The sequence below is a fragment of the Phaethon aethereus genome (assembly GCF_964289735.1).
Source record: "Phaethon aethereus genome assembly, chromosome: 1".
Classification (NCBI taxonomy): Eukaryota; Metazoa; Chordata; class Aves; order Phaethontiformes; family Phaethontidae; genus Phaethon; species Phaethon aethereus.
Window position 1 is genome coordinate 70,494,158 of NC_138575.1, and position 19,863 is coordinate 70,514,020.

The following is a 19,863-nucleotide window of genomic DNA, read 5'->3' on the forward strand; positions in this document are numbered from 1 at the left end:
GGTATAGGAAAGCTGGCATAACCCCCAGAGAGCCACTCGCTTCCTCTGGGAAATACCATGTCATGTGAAAACAGGAAAAAAGAAACCATGTTCTGGTAAACACCTGAACATCAGCACAGGCTCACCAGTATTTGAAGAAGTGTTAGTACGGAGTGATGTCATTTTGTCTCCCTGAGCAGGTGAATGAGCAGCTGAAACAGCAATAGGGTATTTTCCTGCCAACATGACCAAGTCCAAGTGTGTCTGTGAGGCCCTATTACAGCTACAAGGAAGGTCAGAGCAGGCAGAGTTCCTTTGTTCCTCTCCTCTCAACTGAAAAGTCTCGGCGTTATCCTTTCTGAGCCTTAGCATTGCTGTTTTCTACTTGTTTAAGATATTTTTATTGTAACATTGACATAAATATTATTAGTAATGTTAGGCACGACAGACCACAGCAGTGGAGACCTACAGGCCCTGGGCCATAGTTAGAGAAGAAGCCAGGACTGGAGAAGCAGGCGTTATTTTGCTGGACAATGAACAATTCAGGCTTGTTTTGGAAAGCAGATCCTTGGATAGTTAAAAAATACCACTCGTTTACAAAACAGACTATTTATCTCATCTTTTTAATAAAATGTTGCTAATGGTTCTTTGTTGCTTTCCTTATTATTCGCTCATAATGCCAAGTGCTTCTTTTAAGGTAATGGATTTCCTCTCTCAGGACTGCAAGTAACAAACACAGCTCTGTGTGCACATATGTGGACAAAAACAAACACACAGAAATTAAAAACCACACATTTGTTTTCTTGACTAACTTTCCTATCCTCACTTCTAATTCAAGTTGTTTGAGTTTTCTCTGACAGTGGTGCATTACAACTTGCTGGGTAGGGACAGGCCTCCAGATGCCAAAATCCAAATATTAAAGATCCCATCATGACAGGGGTTTAAATACCTTTTTGCCCCACTATGATCTGAAGCAGCAGAGGTGGGACTAGCTCAGAACAGCAGTATCAGAAGGGTTAAAAAAACTTGAACCAGATTCAAAAACCTGTGAGTAGGCTAACAAAATCTGAGACTTTACAAACAGTAACAGTTCAAGTATTTTACTGATCTTTGCCTTCAGACTCAGTTTTCCAGCTTTTCTGCAACTCTGCAAGGATTGTAATTTAATTTGGTTTAAAGCAAAATTTATCTTTCTCCTACACTTATGTGATTCTAAATCGTGGGACTTGGAGAATATCACCAAATGCAGTGATGGCCATGACAATCCTGGTAGACTTGGCACTGCAGAAGTATCTCTGCAAAGTAGGTAAGCCCACCTAGGGCCAGCCTGAGGAGTCTGGAGCCTTCATATTAAAGATGCTGGACTTTAACAGCATCCTCCCCACCTCCTTGCATGGTGGCTTAGTGGCTTGTTCAGAATTAGTTGTGAGTATACCCAGACTTATGAGCATCCGGTTCCACATAGATATGAGGTTACTAAAAATATGAAGGCATGTTAGAAAAAGTCATGTTATCATGGGCATTTTAGGGCTGCTTCTTCAGTAATCTTAAATGAGAATGCAATAAGAACCTGAACTGCACACTTAATCTTACATAGGGAAAATGCTGGTTGGTACATATAATTAAATATAGCTGCTCCCCCACCCCCCCCATATTTTTATGCTTGGCTTGGTCAAAAAGACTTAGTGCTTCTGGGTTTGATAGCATGAAGCCATTCAAAATTAAGCTATCCCCTGAAGAAGACAATCCCGAGAAGGACTAACACTGGCCTAGCAGGGGGTATGAAAGCAGCAGAGGAATGTAGCAGGGAGGAGGTGGCTGGCCTTGGCCTGCAGCACTGAGAAGCCTTTTCCATTTGCAGCTTCATCTTCCCGCACTCAGGGCACTAGCTACAGCTATTTAATGGGATCACGAGGGCTGCTGTACCATTACTTACGGAAGAGAGTATAAAAATGACAGCAGCTAATAAGCACCAATTTCTCATCAGTCGCCTCATCAGGCTAATTTCACAAACAGACGGTTTCGGAGGCTAAAGGGCTGGAAATGACATTCCGGCTGCTGGATCTCAGCCAGTACAGAGAGAGTACACCCCTGTGCCTGGACACGTCAGTCTCAACCACAAACAAAAAGAGACCTACCCTAAATGTACATCCACAGGAGGACCTAGATTTCATTAACTGGGCTGGAAGGCTAAAGCCACAGCACGTTCATTCTTCCTAACAAGTAAGAGGCAACAGGAGCAGGAACATGAATGTTCCTTTGTCCATAAATGTCCAGACGACATTCGTGGTTGTGAAGTTCCCTCACAGAAAGGAAGGCTTTGTCTGGAGCTCACGACTGAGGACAGCAAGAAAGCCTTAAAAAAAACCCCAAACTTGGTGGACCAGGATGGAAACACACCTTCAACTGAGGAGTTAGTTCAGAGGAGGCATTCATGTGTCCAAGGGAGGAGGCTGGCTGATGTGAAGGGCAGAAAGTGGACATGCATGTGTGGTCCGAGAGCAGGATAAAGGCAGGGAGTGTGTGTTTATGCGTGTAGGAAGGGAGCGGATTGTTTGTAGTAGGAGTGCAGTTCATGCATGTGAATTATAGATGTCAAAGCTGAAAAAGTGCTTGTGGGCTGTTTCATTTTTCCTTCTTTTAGCCACTGAATATTTGAAAAGTTGAATCTTTCACTCATTGCACCAAAGGATCTAATGCAGTATATCTGCTTTAGTATCATCAGTCACTAATTAGGTAAATCTGACAAAAAAAAAAAGACAAGATTGGTTCTTTCAAACATTGAGGTTAATTTTTGCTCTTAGTATCACTATCCAGGATTTTTTTAAACATGCATTCAATTTTTTTCACTATGATATATAGTTCGCCCTGTTAGGAAGTGTCTATGCTGTTTTTCTATTTTTAAAAGATGAGCCCACAGTTGCTCAGTTTTTGCTTGAAATTCTCTGGTGCACTGCTGGTAAAATAAACTCATGAGTTTTCAAGGCTATTCGAAAGTTATCACCACACTAAAATATGTTCTATGCTAAATGATTTGGATATGCTAGGCTTTCTTCACAATACTTCCACACCTGATTTTCATGGAGATCCTTGCTCCTGCTTGTCTATACTCCTATTAACTGCTGCTATGGTCATGCCTGTTACTGATGGGCTTCTGGAAAGCTCAGCAACTCAGCAATTTTATAACTGCATTATAAATAATTCAATCAACTGTTCTTCCCCACATCTAGTGCTCATTTATTAATGGACTTTCTTTCTAGGCAGTATTTTCTCATCTCTCATCACCATCCAATATATATACTTGGGGGAGGAATGTAATTAGTTTTGCGGTCATTCTGCCAAAACTTCCACCGACTTCAGTCAGAGATTTGCCTGAAGAATGCCTGATTATAGCTTGTAGGAGTTGGTCCTATTTCTGTACACCAGGAACAGGCTAAAGTGAGTGCACACAGGTGGGCAGTGGAGTCCCACGAGCGTTTTAAGAGAAGCATGAAAACGTGGGCTTGTATGTACAAGAAGAGGAGGGTGAAGGACATGGAGGAAACCAGGCAAGGTGAAAGAGGATTTTGTTATACAACAGCAGAGAAAACTGAAGATTTTGTGTTATTAACTTATGTTAAACTCTGTTTGGTTGGTTTTTTTGTTTTGTTTGAAACTTTTCAAATAACAGAAGAGCAGATTTTCTCTTTTCCCCCTTTTCTGTCATCAGACAGCTGTGCAAATATTTTAGCATGTGATTGTGGAAGCACAACACTGAAAACTTCTGAATTGTGCCAAGAGAAAAGTACAGGAAAACAAAAGGCAAAAGCCTGGGGTAGGTCTAGCTGCCAGGATCTCCTGTCCCCAGGGGAACCACACAGAGGAAAGGGAGAGAAAAAAGAAGTCTGATAGCTTTCATGGCTTACAGAGACCGTATCCCAGCTTAGAAAGAAACACAGGCTTTTATAGCCTTTTTGAAGGAGGGTAGCAAACATATCAGAGCAATTAGTAGTCTATTAAATCGCTGCTTTCTTGAAGGTTGTTGGGGCTTTATCTGCAGCACCAACTGCTTATATTGTACCTGCCTACGATACTGAGTTCTCAGGTTGCAGGTAAATTGAAAACCTGACTTTTACAGTGTGCTAAGTCAGTCTTTGAATTTAAGAAATCAGAGCTACATGCGTGGTCTGAGGTTATACTGGCCTGATGTGAAACAGGTCTTCTTCCAGCAGCTTAAGGGGCTCATCAGCAAAGCAGTGATTCAGGCCAGCTGACTAAAAATGCACCTCTTCTCAGGTTCTCTCAGGAGTTCATGCTACATAAGTGCAGGCAGCAGGTGATAACACAAACCTAAATACACCACAGCCAGGAATCAAGTTGCACTGATTCTCTGCCAAAGAATCCTATCTTACTTCAGGGGAACTAATTAATCCATACAAAAATTAGCTTTCACTTGCAGCATTCTCAGTGGCTTTTGCCACACTCATTCAGCTATTCCTCTACATCAAATGACAGAACAGCTTAATTTTACCCCCCTGCTTAAGTTAAAACAATAGGTCATGCTGTAACCATACCCTATCTCCCAGCAATGGCAAATGCTAAATTTTGCAAAGGAGTGCGTACCAATCCATCCTGCTGGTGAGAAGTCAAAGGAACAAGATTTCTTCCTGAAGCTGGTCATCATCCTGCGCCCTGAAACACAGAGCTGCTGACACTTCTCATTTTTGTTAGGCCATATAACTGCCAAAGTTACTCAAACAAACAAGAAACCTTTGGCTGTGCTGTATGTAATCTCCCATCTCAGGGAATTAAGCAGGTGGTTATTAAAACTGCAATAACACCCACACTGCAAGCACATTTAAACCCTAGAGGAAGAAATTCTTCCTTCCATCAAAGCCAGCAAAATCATTTAATGATTTCAGGAAGCCTCCATACTCCAAACTTCCTCTAACCATTTCCATTCTGCTTCCATTTAATTACCTGAATAATTAATTAAGGCTAATCAGCTAATGTTCTGCACAGTGCTTTGAATAAGTAAAGGACTGTATAAATCCTTGGCATGAATTGTTTATTAGGCTACTATTTATTTCACTCTTCTTGTTCTCTGGGCTCTTCCCATTCCTTTTCATATGCCTGTTCATAGGCAGTGGCCAGTGCTACCATGGCTATTATTTCTAGCCCCAGTTATGTAGTCAGCAACACTTTCCTCCTGTGGCTGTTTCAAGAATATATAGCTTTTCTGGCATTGTCACATGTACTTTATGGAACCTGAGTCTGCAGTGAAGACCTTGTGCCTCGTTATCCACTTAACAGCAGTTTTACCTTGACACCAGGCTCAGGCTCCAGCCTTGCTGCACCTGTCCCCTGCCCACACCTGCACAGTGGTGAGAACAGACGGAGGCTGCCTTCGCTCAGCACGACAGCAGAAACCAAGAGTGGTTGCAGCTCCTCCCAAAAGGAGATGGGTTTCTCAACCAAATCCTGCAAATATCTGCAATTCTGTCCTTTCTTTAGGAAGCCTAACCAGGGCTCTCTTGATGCAACAGGGGCTGAGCACAGACTACAGCAGTCATGGTTAATGTGGCCTCCAAGGACAGCGAGGAGGCTTGTCTGTGATAGAAATCCCACCCACCTGCCAGCTTCTCCACAGTCTTATATAACTCTGAGCAGGCCATTTACAACTAGGTGTTTGATTTTAGGTGTCTCAAGTTGCAATTGTTTTGAAAGACCAGAGACATGACTTTAAAAGCCAGGATGTATGCCTCCAGTTGAAATCAGTGGGCTCTGTACTCATTGTCTCTCCAGATCCTGTGAGCTAAATATACAAAATACTGGATTTGTTTTGGTTTTCTTTAACTGTCAGCCATACAAATTCTGCTTTATAATTGAGAGTCAAGTCAAGTTCTTTCCTTCTTACTCATAAGTAACATTCAACAGGCCAAAACAGGCCACAGGGATGCCAAAAATATAACTCTTCAGAACTTGGTAAACAATTTTGTTGATACTGCTGAAAACAGAGCGGAATCATTTTCTCTTAGTGCGTTGGCTCTTCAGAGGTAATGACAGCTCATTTCTTTGAGTCACTGAACTCGGCAGACCCAACTGTGCGCGCAACCAGGGCAGGCTGAGCTGGTGAATCTCATGATCCTTCTCTCATGTTCCAGTTTACTTTAACTGCTTCTAGGGTCTCAGAAGCAAACTGTCTCACGTTCAGACACCGAAACAGCAAAGGACAAGTCCAGAAATAAAGTCCCTGTAGTGTTCCTGTCTTCCTTGCCTAGGTCACTGGTAGACAAGCACAGGATTATTTCTAAGCAGAAATGTCCATGCAAAGAAGGGAAAGGAGAAAGGAAAGCATGGTAATCATTCTGCCCTCACAATCCCCTTTCCTTCTGTATCCTCACATTGTAAGCAGCTATGGGCATGGTTTTGGGGGGACTATGAAGCCCTGCTTTCATCTAATCTTCCTTGTCTTGGTCCTTATCAGCTCTGGAAGAAGACTGCTAAAAGCACCGGTTGCCAGCCAGGCCAACATGCAAACAGTCTGTTGCAAGTTCTCCAGGTAAGTCCCACAGCAGTATCCAGGGGTTTTGCCCAGCACAACTGCCAGTCACAGTCCCCACTGCTGAGAAACAATGGGATTTGCAGTAAGTCAGCAACTGAAGAGTATGGAGCCAGAGAACAAAATGGAGGAAGAAAAGCAAAGGGAAAGAAATGGACAGCGCAGAAAAGAAACCTACAGAAAACGAAAGAGAAATCAGAGCCACTCAATACGGTTTAACTCATTTGTGGCTGGCATCTCTAAATACCAGGAGAGCTAGTTAAAGCACCAAAAAGATGGCATACTTATCCTGAAACCTGTATGCACATACAGACATGGAGGCATTATATGGGCAGTATGGAGAATTCAACTATAGGGGTTTAAGTCTATGTATGTACTATTGCATGTATGTGCATGTTACATGGTATGCAGTACCAACAGTTCTGAGAGTGGAAAATGGTGAGTCAGGCCTCGCATTAGAACACGATAGGCTTAAAAACTTTTAGCTTTTGAGCTTTAAAAAACACCAAAACCCAGGACTGTGAGCACTTTTTTGCTAAAATTGCAAAAGTGACAGAAAAAGGTGAGGATGAAGAGAAGTGGTTGCTAAAGTTTGTCTGCCACCCATTAGTACCTGTGCTGGTGAAGGTACACAAACCTGCTTGTGCATTCTCTGCTGCTGCGGACGGTCCTGCTTTATCTGAAGAAAACTGCAAAGACAGATTTGCCCTAACTGTCCTGACTGACGGCTTTCTCTGAGGGATACAAACAGCAAATTGTAAGTTTGGAACAAATTGCAGCAAAAGGCTGATGAGATGCTGCCTGAGCGACCAATACAGAATGTGAGGAACAGCCTTGTGGAGAAGACTGTGCAGAGGGAAGAAACAAATATGAGTTTTGACCTTTTTCACTGAATCAAGAAGGAAACAACATATGGGTCTTCCTTCTCTTCGGCTACAGTCGCTTTGGGAGAGTGGAGGATTGGTTTCCGTTGCTCATTAACCCAAGCTACTGCTGTTTCATGGAGATCAATGTATCATTTAATAGGGAGAGGCTTTTCAGCTCTGCGAGATTTTATCTGCTGATGGCTACCATGATATTTATAGACATATCCATCAGTGTAACAGCAGGAAGCAGTTCTCTAGGGGCCGAATTGGGTGGATTCCCCCCATTGAAACTCCATTATGGATGCAGCTTTCTGTATAGGATTAACCACTTAACTCACTGAATCCCGAACATCATCAGCTATTGTTCGTAAGAACTGATGATCTCCATGGCTTAGTTGTGGGATGGTTGGCTTGTTTTCAGCCTCAATTATCTTTTCAAAGAATAAGGTCCTTTGTTAACCTCTGACTTGCCGAGCGATGTGTAGGCAGCCTATTAAGTACTTCACAGTCCTCTTTTAACCTATGATTTGGACAGCTCGAGAGATTTAGTCCCATGATTGTTCTATTTCTGACCAGTCTGAATCTTCAGCCGTCACATGAATAGCGAGACCAAAGAACCAGCTTTGGTCAGAGCAAGCTTAGGAAAATAAACAACAGTGGCTTGGAAGATCAAGGCAGAAACTGTGTGCATATTATGCAAAGTGTTTTAATGGTTTCAGCCTAACTTTTGGTAACGATTTACAGAGCATGCTTCTCTGCTAAGACTATTTTGAGAGTCAGCTCCTTTGGGGATTTAGCATGTGCTGATTCTATCTCCTAAAATTATCCGAGTATCTTTCTAGTATTGAATTTCTTTTGGTGAACACACCTTTTGGCATGATACAGTCTTGCAAGGGGAGCCCGTAGCAGACCTATTGTTTCGGCAGCTCACAGAGCATAGGGAATGTTAACTGCTGCTTAATTTGATGTGGAAAGATGGATCCCGAGTCCTGGCATGGACAAGTGTTCTTGAAAACAAATAACAAATCTGAGCTATTTAAGGTTATGTTTCAAATCGCCAGAGCTATCATCAGTCATGTCTGTCTATCCACTCTCCCTTTCAAACTTAGCATGACCTCCTCATCCCCTTTTCTGTTAACCTTCCCTCGTGTTTACAGTCACCTCCACCCTTGTGACTTGGTTGTGTTACTTGGTGCCGGCCCGACTCACCAGCACGCAGCTATCACCTTCTAGTACCTTTGTAGTGCTTCCTCACAAATACACTTAATGACAAACATGAGGGCAGATGTAATCTACCCCGAGTGCAAAAATAAAGTTTCCAATATTTGGCAGATCCCACCCCGCTTTCCGTCCTTGAAGGTTAGGTCAAACTTTATACATGAATCTCATTCCCATTACTTTGCTCTTAAGTAATTTTATTTTGCTAGTGTATACAGCCACACTGTACTCTCGCTCCTTTGTTTTACACTCTGTCACGTAGGAAAGACAATGATGCTATGAAAAGAGAAGCTGATGTTCAGAGAGAGAAAATTTCATAGGAAGAAATCTCTAGTCAATAAACTCCACATCCAAGACAACTTAGGATAATGGATAGTTTTAATGCTTGAAATGTACCTATCCAGGAAACTTTTAATTTGTAGCTAAATCAAGACAGTTATGCAAGTCTACTAATTAGTAGAATTGTTAAAAAAATGACTACATTATATAGTTCTTTAATCACCCTAGAAACACGTGGAGCAGCTTAAGAAACCATTGTCAGGCTCCCCACCCTCCCCATGGCACTAACAGACCTTAAATGCCCTGACCAGCCTCACCGGGGACTCTTGCCCTCACCTCCTGCCCTGGGAAGGGGGGCACCGCTGAAGCCCCATCCTGGGCACCCAGGCCTGCCCCTGAGCTACACTGTGGCTATGCAAGTCTGCATCCCTGTCTCCATCTCCTGGGTGGACATTAGACCTATGTCATAGTCCTGCCTCATGCTGTTTCTGACTAGACTCTCTGGATGGACCCTGAACCTAATTCATCACTTCACCGTGTCTGGCGTGGTTGATGAAACCTGTTATCAGCACCCAACACTGCCCAACCTGCTCAAGTCCTCTGGGTGTGACTCTGCCCTGGTCGGGAAAGACACTGTCCCTACCTGCCCTGCGCTCATCCTCAGCCCACGACTTGTCCCCCTTCATGGAGCAGCTCTGCTCTTGCTGCTTCTTCATGCCTGCATCCCCACTACCAGGTCATCCTCACACTGGAAATGCTGGAAAACTTCTCATGAGCACTTCAGTGTTAAGCCAGCAAACCACCTTGGTCCAAACCCTTCTCAGCAATGGCTTAAAAGCAGCTGCTGACTTTTCAGTGAAGTGGCCAACAAGCACTAACACAAGCCATTGTGTTACAGCTCTCCAGACGAGCCAGTGTTGATCCAGGGTGAGAGCTAGTTGCTGTGGGAGTGCCATGCTGAATTCCTCTGGCTACATCTGTTGAAGGATGACTGCAGTGGGAGATGGGAGAATTACAGCTTAAAGTTCACTTTGATAAACCAAAAATATTTAAAATACAACTTGCCCAATCTATGGTAGAGTTCCAAAATATATTAATTACAGTTTATTAGCTTTTCCGTAATGTTTCAAGCAAGTTCTTTCAGGCTGTCTACATTGAGTCATTTTTTGGAAATAAACATTTTGGACCTAAATGAGAAATTATTTCAGATTTGGTAATACAGACTGGGTTTTCAACTTCCTTCATGAACAGGCATCTGGAACAAAAATGTGTCTAGAAAATTTTGGCCTGCCTGTTCAGCCTGCCCGGGCTGAGGCTGCTCTCAAAGCTGAAAACCTCACTGAGAGACAAGGGTTAGATTCCTCATTGTTTGCCCTTCCCCCAGTGCCAAGAAGTAAACACGTATGTCTAAGGCTACATAAACTAATTAGACACCTAATCCTACCTTTGTCTGCATCTGGTATTGATGAGAAAGACAAGTAAGGGAGGAACAGAGTGAAAGAGATCATTAGCTCATCAGAGAAATGGGGGCTAATACACTGCTCGAGACATTAATTTTACACAAACTATAAGCATACCTCTCAAACCAATAAGACCCTAAAATAGCACACAGGTCTTCAAGAGGAGGGGAGAAATCCTCCACAAAAGAGATATGCTGCACTTTCATTTACTACAGAAAAAAGCTCAGAGGCAAATTAATAAAAAAAAGCAGTAGCTTCTTAATTACTGTAACAAGTTTATGAAAAAAACAGCAAGCAGGGGAGTCCTGCCCACTGCAGTCCACCTGCCAGAGGAGTGTATGGGGGTACCTGTACTGTGAAAAACAAGACAGAAAAGTTGCATCAGCAAGCAATGCCTTCCCAGCAGATCCTCTCCTGAGCCTCAGATACTGCTACCACTCTGCAGCACTGCTGGCTTTCCTAAAACAACCCCTCATCACAACTTTTGTGAGCATCTCCAGACCTGTCCAGACAAGAGCCAGGACAGAAAAGAGTTAGTTTGTTACCTTCTGTAATATTTTCTGCAGTTTCCAATTCAAGATGCAGAACACATATTACCTGTTTGTAGCAATAATTAACAGGAGATCGTGGTAAACATATGTTCAAAATAAGGGACAGATCTCTGAGAACCACTGCAAAAAGAAGTACTGAGAAGTTATGAAGCTAGGTTAAAATGAGAAGAAAAACCTGTATTTTCTCAAATCACCTCCTTTACATTACGGGAGAAATACTTTCAAGAATCATGCTACCAAGCACTTCTCCCAACCATAAGAGCACAACATTTGCATTTGAAAAAGAGAAAAGGTGGAGATTAATGAATGACAACTGATTTCAGCAGGTGGGGCTCTGAGAAGAGGTATTAACTATTAGAAGGGCTTGCAACCCTAAATCAGTGAGCAAAGAGATGCAGTGTAAGGCAAACAAGATTTAATTGACCTACAGTGATGACAGGCTTTAGTATTTTCTCACAGATAATAACTGGTTGCAGAAAAGAAGATGCCTTAGGCCTTTAACTAAATTGGTCACCTTAAAGCTGTGAAATGTCCCACCTAGCACTAATTATTACTATTATAACAGTAACAATGAAATCAAAAGTAACAGCTGTTATTCTTTGACTGCTGCCTTGCCAAGGCTGGTATTTTGTTTGATATGGAGCAAAGAGAGAGGCTTAATCAACTTAAAATCACCCTTTGTTTCAGAAAGCTTTTGCCATTATCTGAGTAAAACTCAAGGTTCAACAAGCTGTGAAAACAACTGTTTCCAGTTTCCCTGATTTCCAGCCTTTACCCCTCACACAGTGTTTGTGCATCTGTGATGAAGGTTAAAACAGGGATTTGCTCATACTTTTATGTGATGTGATACCCCCAGGTGGACTGTAGCTATCCCTCTATATGCCTTTTTCTGCCTTCTACCATCCTTGCCTGTTGTTTATATGGGTTTTCATGCAGCCAAAATAAGAGGCAACTGTTTTTAAATACAGTAACTAGGAACATCAGCAGGTGGTCTCAAAATCAGGTAAGTCACCTCTTACTAATTCTATTTTTGAAACAACAAAATAGGTTTGATTCTGTGCCACCATGCTCAGTGAGATAAGAAAGCATCATGATTGGCCATCTGTTCAATGCGCAGCCAGAAGGTGTTCACCTTCACCCAACCGAGGGCTCTGACAACAGCCTGCCAAGGAGCTAGGGGAGCCCTGAATCTAGGCTATTTGAAGGAATCTGCAGCCAGCTATCTTCATATTCAACAGGGATGTACTGCTGATGGAAATTACAAGCAAATTACAGGCTCTGGCATGTCATGGTCTAGCCAGACCCAAACAAAAGCACATGGTGATAAGAACAGAGTGCTACACGCTGGGATCTGCTGTCTCCATAGAAAGATTGGTTTATACTCCTCATTGCTTTATTAAAGAGTTGCTGATAAGTTATGATGTACTACAAAACTCCCCCTCTTTCCTAGAAACTATCCTTTCCTCAGTTGTGTTTATAATGCCTTTTATAATTTCCAGCTCTTCTATTTGTTTTTATATCAGTGTGAGAGGGTTTCTTTCTCTTCAAGTCAAATCATAGGGCCTCGCTGTTTCCAGCTCTGAGTCTCCCTAAAGCTGCTAATCTCATATTAACAGCCTACTGACACAGAAGAGACCACAGAAAAGACTGATTGCCAGCCCTCTGGCCCTGTGACTGTGTGTTGGTCAGATCTGGATTAATACTTGAGGCGATTTACCTCAGGAGGCCTTGTTACAGGTGCCTTGTAACTCTAAACTCTCCTTGAACTGCCTGGCAGGAGAGGAACCTGTGAATCCAGAGCTGATGCAGACACAAACAACTAATGAAACTCTCTGAAACTAGTTTTTCTTCTCCTAGAGAAAATCAGAATGACAGCAGCAAAAAAAATTCCTTCATTTCAGATAAAATGTGAGGAGCTGGGTATCAACATCCCACCTGGGATGCAAAATCCACTGCGATGCTCCCTCTTACTACCTCTCACTGGCAGTGAGTTTGCTTGACTTTAGTTTTTCCACTTACTAGAAATTGTTATCCAGGAGCACAGGCAAACCCATGGATTTCCCTCAGCATTTGTGTAGCAGTATATAGCCCTGCTGTGTATGCTAATTCAGGTACAAGAGTGACTCTTTCAGCTTTAAAAACAGTTTAAGCTGTTCACATTTAAGGAAAGATGGAAAAACAGCATCATTTTTATTTGGCAATGAGTGTCCATGTGACAGTTTGATTTACCAGCCCAAAGAGCCTCAGGCTCCTCTCCAGGGCTGGGCTGCACCTCCTACGTCCGCAGCACTGTGCCATGGCGACTCTGCTGCTCCATGGCCCTACATAGCAGGAGAAGGGTGCTGGGATGATGGATCAGGCTGACCAGCTGCACTTGACGTCACCCAGCAGAAGACAGTCCACGCGCTGCATCTGAGCTGCACAAGGAATATACCCAACTGCCGGGGAGAGAAATGGAAGCAGCAGCCGATGCTGCCAGTGACCAGGTCAACCTCCGAGGTGTCGCACGTGCCCATCTGAAGCCAGAGCATTTCTCACCTCCACTAAGATAATTCTTTTTTGGAATGATTTAATTTTGCTTGTTAACAAATTTCCAGTAAATCAGGTAATTGTTCCTGGCCTGAAGTTAAACAATCGTGTTACTGAGTTACTATTATTTGCAGGTCAGAGTGCTGGAAAAGGTTTGGCCTTCAAGGTACCACACTGTCCCCTCTAGGAAGAGGAGTGAAGTACAAAAACATTCTACCATGCCTTACAGAGAAGTTAATTTTACCTATAATTATTACTACGAGGCTGCTTGTTCCAGCTTGCCTTCTTAAACAACCACAGAGCAATTCATACAAGTAAGTCTTCTGTTTAGAGCAACTCCTACCTTTCCCTGACCCTTCCCTGCCTCTAACACAACTGCACAAGCGTTGCAGCTCACAAATCTTTCCATAGGCCTTATTAATAAGGAGCATCTGCAGGGAAATAGGATCTGACTCACTCCACGGCACAGCTGCTGCTTACTTCCCCACCTGAAAAAACAGTGCCCTGTTTCAAATGTTGCCTCCATCACTGCAGCAAACTCCAACATCACCAATGTGATGCTGTGCTGACTTTCTAAGGGACAGAATATTCTTGGCTGCTCCCCACAAAAGAAGTTCTTGAACAATATCTTTGCACATTGCAAACTCACCTTGTTTTTGTGCTGTCTTGCTCCTTTTCTGAGTCTCAGTGGGGAGTATCCAGCCAGTGCGAGTCTTTTTCAAAATTGATTCCTTATCCATATTTGGGAATTTTTGCTGGGCACTAGCTGGTATGAGGCATGTTCTTCCCACAGTGCACTTTGGGACTTGTAGTTCACAAAAAGGAATGTTGTTTTCCAAATTGCAGGCGCCAAGCAACAGAAACAGAAGTCTGAAACACCTCTACCTCTGCCTTTGCTTAGCTGCTGGGCCCTTCCTTTTACAATGTTTCTGTGTTGTCGTTTCACCTAAATTAGCCTGAATCCTCCAGGAACTTCTTCCACAATTAATGGTGGAGTGTGCAAAGCCCTCACATACACTGCTGTGCAAAAGCTGCTACTGCAGAGTGCTCCTGCCGCTACTGTGAGGGGCAGGTGCGTGGTCCTACCTCCTGGAAACAGCTGCTTATAAAAAAGAGAGTTATAATCAAGTTTTCAATCATTTTCCCCACGCTTTCTTCCCTCCTTCCAACACTGAAAGGGCACAGAAACGCCCCTTTCAAAGACGTGTTTCACTTTTTAGCACGTTCTGCATTAGCCTATTTGATTTTTTTAATTAAATAACGATAGTAGGGGTCAGCATTCCAAAATAAGTAAATTCTGCCTCTCCAGTAGAGACTTGTTTTTGAAGAGAGCTTGCAGTGACTGCCATAATTACCTTGTAACCAGGACACCCTGTTGTTTTTACATAACAACTGAAGAAGAATGTGAATCGTTGCCTGTAGGGTACTGATGGAGACACTGCTATTGCACCCGAACTCCAGTCCCTTTAACAGTGTAATGTGCTTAAAAACCCGCACACGGGGTGACTGACGAACAAGCCCCGGAGGGAGACGAAGGCACCCATCACTCCGCTCAGCAGCCTTGCTGGCCGGGCTGTGCGGCTGGAGCGGTGGGGCAGCGCTCCCTCCCGTTACTACCCAGGCCGAGCCCCTTTTCCTCCAGCCCGGCCGTGGCTAGGGCAGCTGCGGGGCCGCCGTGCCCCCTCACTGCGAAGCGGCCCCCTCCGAAGCCCGTTGCTCGGCAGGGACACGCTTGGGGCCGGGCTGACGCCCGGCGGCCGGCGGGGGAACAGCAGCGGCCGTTGCAGGGCTCCGACCCGCCTGCACACGAGGGCAGCCGAGGCGGAGACCGTTGGCTTGGCCGCTTCCCCTTGGCAGCCACACGAGTGAGAAACGGAAGGGGTTTTTAGCAGGGACCAGCACAGCTGAAAGCGCCACGATCCCACAGCCTGCTGCCACAGCTTCTCGGAGGGCCTCGGAGACCCCTCTATTTAAGCACAAATCCCCACACCTCGCCCGGCGGCCGCTGAGCCCTGCTCCTTCACGCCACCGCTAGACTACATGTCCCGCCGGCCCGCGGGGCGGCGAGAAGATGGCCGCCAGGGCGGCCCTTCCGCTGCCGAGAGGCGGTCGCGGGCGGGTTCCTATGCCGCCTTCCGGGCGTGTGGGGGGCTGCTCTGTTGTCGCTGCCTGCCCGAGCGGAGCCGAGCCGAGCCCCGGAGGGGCTGGTGGCGGCGCTGGAATCGGAGCCAGGCGGGCGGCGGGCGGTGGGGTGCGGGGAGGGCGGCAGCAGCCCTCCCGGCACCCCTCCTGCCAGCGCCGCCATGAGGAACGAGCCTCTGGCCTGGCCCCCGGTCTCGGCCCAGGCGGCCTCGTTGCTGGAGGAGGCGGCGGACCTGCTGGTGCTGCACCGGGACTTCGCCGCCGCCGTGGAGAGGTGTGAGGCGGGCTGCGACAGCCTGGGCTCCGGGACCGGCCCCGGCCCGGAGAGGTGCGACCAGGTGTCGGGCGTGCGGGGCGGGCAGAGGGCGGCGCTGGGAAGCGGCTGGATGCCGCATCAGCGTCGGGCTGGCTTCTAACTGTAGACCGTATCTGCCCCGTTTGTGGCTTTATGTTTTTGTAATAGAGGGCTTTTGGGGTTTTTCTGGCGGAGGGTTAGGAACCTCTTAGGTTCGAATATAAATATTATCTGTACGAATGGCAGTAGCACCGATGGTCTTTGCCGTGGCTTTCCTTAGCTTTTTCTTAATTATCTAAATTAATGGAGGGTGGCATTTGTTGCTAAAAGGCGAGTTAGTAACCGTTTAAAACCCAGCTTGGCTTTGGCTGCTGTTTGATCACGGCCAGTCTGTATTTACATGTTTCACATGAAGGGATCTTTGTGCGTTTGAGGGAAGCGAAGTGTGCCTAGGAGCCTTCCTTGCGTCCTCCTAGAGATACAGACTCAGTGCATCTTCCTGGGAGGTTGAATTTGCCTTTTTATCGGGGGTGAGGAGAGGGAAAGGAGGGGAGGCGGCTGCCAGAGAACTCTAGAGTACTTAGGCTAGGCTGCAGTTCGCAGGAAGTGATGCACGGGGAAACTGGTTGTAAGAAGTACTTATTTAGGTGTCTCTTTGTTATCAGTTCCGCAGAAGTGAAATGCTCCCTTTGTGTTGTGGGGATTCAGGCGCTTGCTGAGATGAATCGGTGGAGAGAAGTTCTGTCTTGGGTCCTACAGTATTACCGTGTCCCTGAACACCTGCCTCCAAAAGTTCTGGAGCTGTGGTGAGTTTCTGTCTGCGGCTGTCCGACATACGCAGTTGGATTTAATAGCAGGCCAGACTTGACTATTGTGTGATATTTTCACTTTGCGTGGTGTGAGGATGAAAGTGGAACCTGGGACAAGCCTGTTCTCGACCTGTGTGTGCATGCCTGCAGGCCTGCAGATTGCTTCACGATGATAAAGTACAAAAGGGGTGATGCTGGGAAAGTAACATAGGCTGCATCTATTGTCCACCTCAGATCTCTTTGTGTTTCAAGTGTAGATCCTGATACAGGCCTTCATGGCAACTGCTTGTGGGTAGTAACTGTCAGTGATCTCAACTTTTACAGAGTTAGTGTTTTCTAGTATTTCTTTCTTGTATTTCAGTATCCTGTTATATGGCAAAGTGGGAGAGCCCCAGGTGATGCTGGAGGTTGGCAGTACCTGGCTGAGAGACCAAACCAATAAAAGCCTCCCTGGGTACAGTTCATTGCTGGAGCTCTATCTGCTGCAAGTGTTGCTTCCGCTTGGCCGGTTTGAGGGGGCAGAAGAGCTTGTACGCAGCTGTGATGTTTTTGACAGTGAGCAGCAGCTAGCATTTCTTGGGACCATTTGTGAAAGCCGATGTCAGTGGACTCAACGGGAAGAGATGCACTCGGCTACTGAAGAGCAGCAAGGTGCAGCAACAGAAACTGTTTTGGGTAGGCTTTCCCTCTGTTGTTCATGCTTCTCTTCATTATATTTTTATTTCAAGTTAGTTGGTCCCTTACTAACAAAAGGTAGCAAGTATTAACTGTATTAAGAATATTGTCATGACATGCGGAAGTCCTGTTGTGTATCGCAGCCACGAGAAATTCCTGTTGTGTATCACTGAATGAAATGGAAGACCTAGTGATCCATCTGCTGACAATTGCAAAACATATTTAGTCTGCTGATGTCAAGATGAGAGAATTATTTTCCAGGTTCAAAAGCACTTCAGAATAATTTTTTTTTTTTTCCAAAAAAGGTACAAAAGGGAAACTAAAACTACCTAGCAATCCTTTAAGGGCACATTTTGTTAGTTCTGTGTACTTTCTGCTTTGTCTCCCTTTACAGGTGAGCCCGTGTAGAACAATGCATGTCTGGCATTTAAAGTATTGTTGCTCCTCCAGAGCTGTAGATCACTTGATGTTATCTCCCAGGAGAGAATCTGGCAATATAATAAGATCATATTATAGTAAAGTAGATGCCTTAAAAAAAAGAGCCATAATGAATTGTATTACCAAATTGTACTGTTTCTCTGTTCCCTATTATAAAAAAAAAAAACCAAAACAACTCAACTGTCATGCAATCAAACTAAGAACTTACTTTAGTATCTTAGTTTCTTATTCTCTGTATCTATGTGATCACCTTTTTTACCTTACTTTGCCCTAACAGCCTTTCTGTTCTTGTATTCTAGGTGCTTTGTCCCAAAAGCTCTTGACTGTGTTGACATTGCTACGTAGAGCACTCAGGTCCATGTCAAGCCACTTCTATTTACTTCCTTACAAAAAGATTTTCTTGGCTACTTTTCTGCTTTACCTGGTGGTGGTAAGATTAGACCCAGGTATAGTATTAAGATTTCCAATTTTTTAAATTCCATTATGGTTATAGAGAAGAAAATAGTTGATTTTAATGATTTGGTCTGTGTAATTGTCTTGTCTTTGGAAGCTACAAAAACTGGGCTACTAGGAAATTACTATTAGGCTTGTTTCTGATGTTTCCGGTTGCAATCCACGTAGAAAGGTGTAGCTCTACAAAAGCTAGTTTTCTGAAAACAGTCATTCTATCCTCATCTCCTTCCAGCAGACAAAGTACAGACTGTGAGAAGCTGGCTGAGCTGTCCTAGACTCAGCCTCTGCCTCAGCCAACTTGAGGTGCTACAGGGTGAATGCCTCCTGGAAGAGCAATTGCCTGACAGGCTGTCCTGTCAGGAAAGCGGAGAGTTGCCCAGGGCAGCAATGTAGTCATGCATTTGATCTGTTTATGCTGGAGTTTCACTAGTGATGGCTTCTGCTGTCACTGAAGAATAGGCTGGTCCCATGATGTAGAGGTGACATCTGGGGCATGGAGGGGATGGATGTTTCCCCTTCTGCTGGGTGGCAGGTGCTCCATAGCTATTCTGCAAATAGTCCATTGGAAAATACTGAAGAAGGCTTGCTAGGGATGGGAGCAATGCCCTGAGGAAAGGCCCAAGTACTGAACTGAACAGAAGGGAGTAAGACAACTAGGTTTCAATTATCTCTAGTTGGGGTTAGTTCTTTCTTCATATGTTTAGTGTATCTTAGTTTTAGCTTTTATAATGAAAGGCTCTTTTGCTTTTTGTTTTGTTCTGCAGCTTCTCCCACATCACTGCCATTCATTTACAAACTGGTCCAGCTCTTCCGGCAGACTTGGGCAGCTGTGTTTTCTCCAATCCGTAGGCCTCCAGTTCGAGACTAAGTGTATTCCATCACAGAATGTGTTTTTTTTCTCTGCTGCTATAAAAGTGTCAGCCTGTCTTGAGGGTGTTATCAGACTCTACAAGGACTGCTGAAATCAGTGACCTGATTGAGATGACCACTTGTGAAGTCCTGTATGGTGAGACCTTCATTTCTTCAGACGGGGAATGGTGCTGTATGAATTTTGAAACCACACCAAGTATTCCTGATGTTTTGCCTGGCTCTGCAGCACTGTTCTGTCCAACACCAGGGTAAAGCCACTCCTTCCATAATCTACAGCTGAAGAAGAATCCTCTTTTTCAAACACTGCTTTGGATGTAGCTTTTGAGTGAGGATGGCGTAGCCAGTAATGAACTATAGAAGAAGGCTTTATCCGTGCAAATGCTGGGCAGTTCTCAGAACAAGTGAAATAGTGTTCCTGGAGGAATGACTGTAAAAGGCAATGGAGTACCAATAATTAGGGGAATATTCTGTTTTGCTTGAAGACATCTGAAAAGCCTATTTCCTGAAATTTCCTATTTCCTACTGAAAAGCAGTATGGGATTTAGGACAAACATGTGGAAGAAAAACACTGGAGAAAGTGAAGCCTGTTGCATTTTGAAGGCCATGGTTTCTCTTCTGACTGATGCCTCCTTATACAGGCGCTCTTGTTTTTAGTCATATTTAAGCCAGAAAGCCAAGGTTGTGGGCCACAAAGACTGTTGTGCTGCACCTCCTCTTCTTAAATGCAAATTACAGCACTTCGTGCTTGCCTGAATGCA

At 44.6% G+C, this 19,863-nt stretch overlaps 1 protein-coding gene across 1 annotated transcript; it reads left to right on the forward strand.

Annotated features, from left to right (window-relative positions):
• Window positions 1-15,726: 15,726 nt before the first annotated feature.
• PEX26 (peroxisomal biogenesis factor 26) lies at window positions 15,727-19,103 on the forward strand (the record flags this gene model as incomplete). The annotated part of the gene is made up of 5 exons (XM_082002512.1): window positions 15,727-15,893; window positions 16,526-16,666; window positions 17,031-17,344; window positions 18,082-18,228; window positions 19,000-19,103. The coding sequence occupies 5 exons, from the start codon at window positions 15,727-15,729 to the stop codon at window positions 19,101-19,103; spliced, it is 873 nt and encodes a 290-aa protein (XP_081858638.1).
• Window positions 19,104-19,863: the final 760 nt, after the last annotated feature.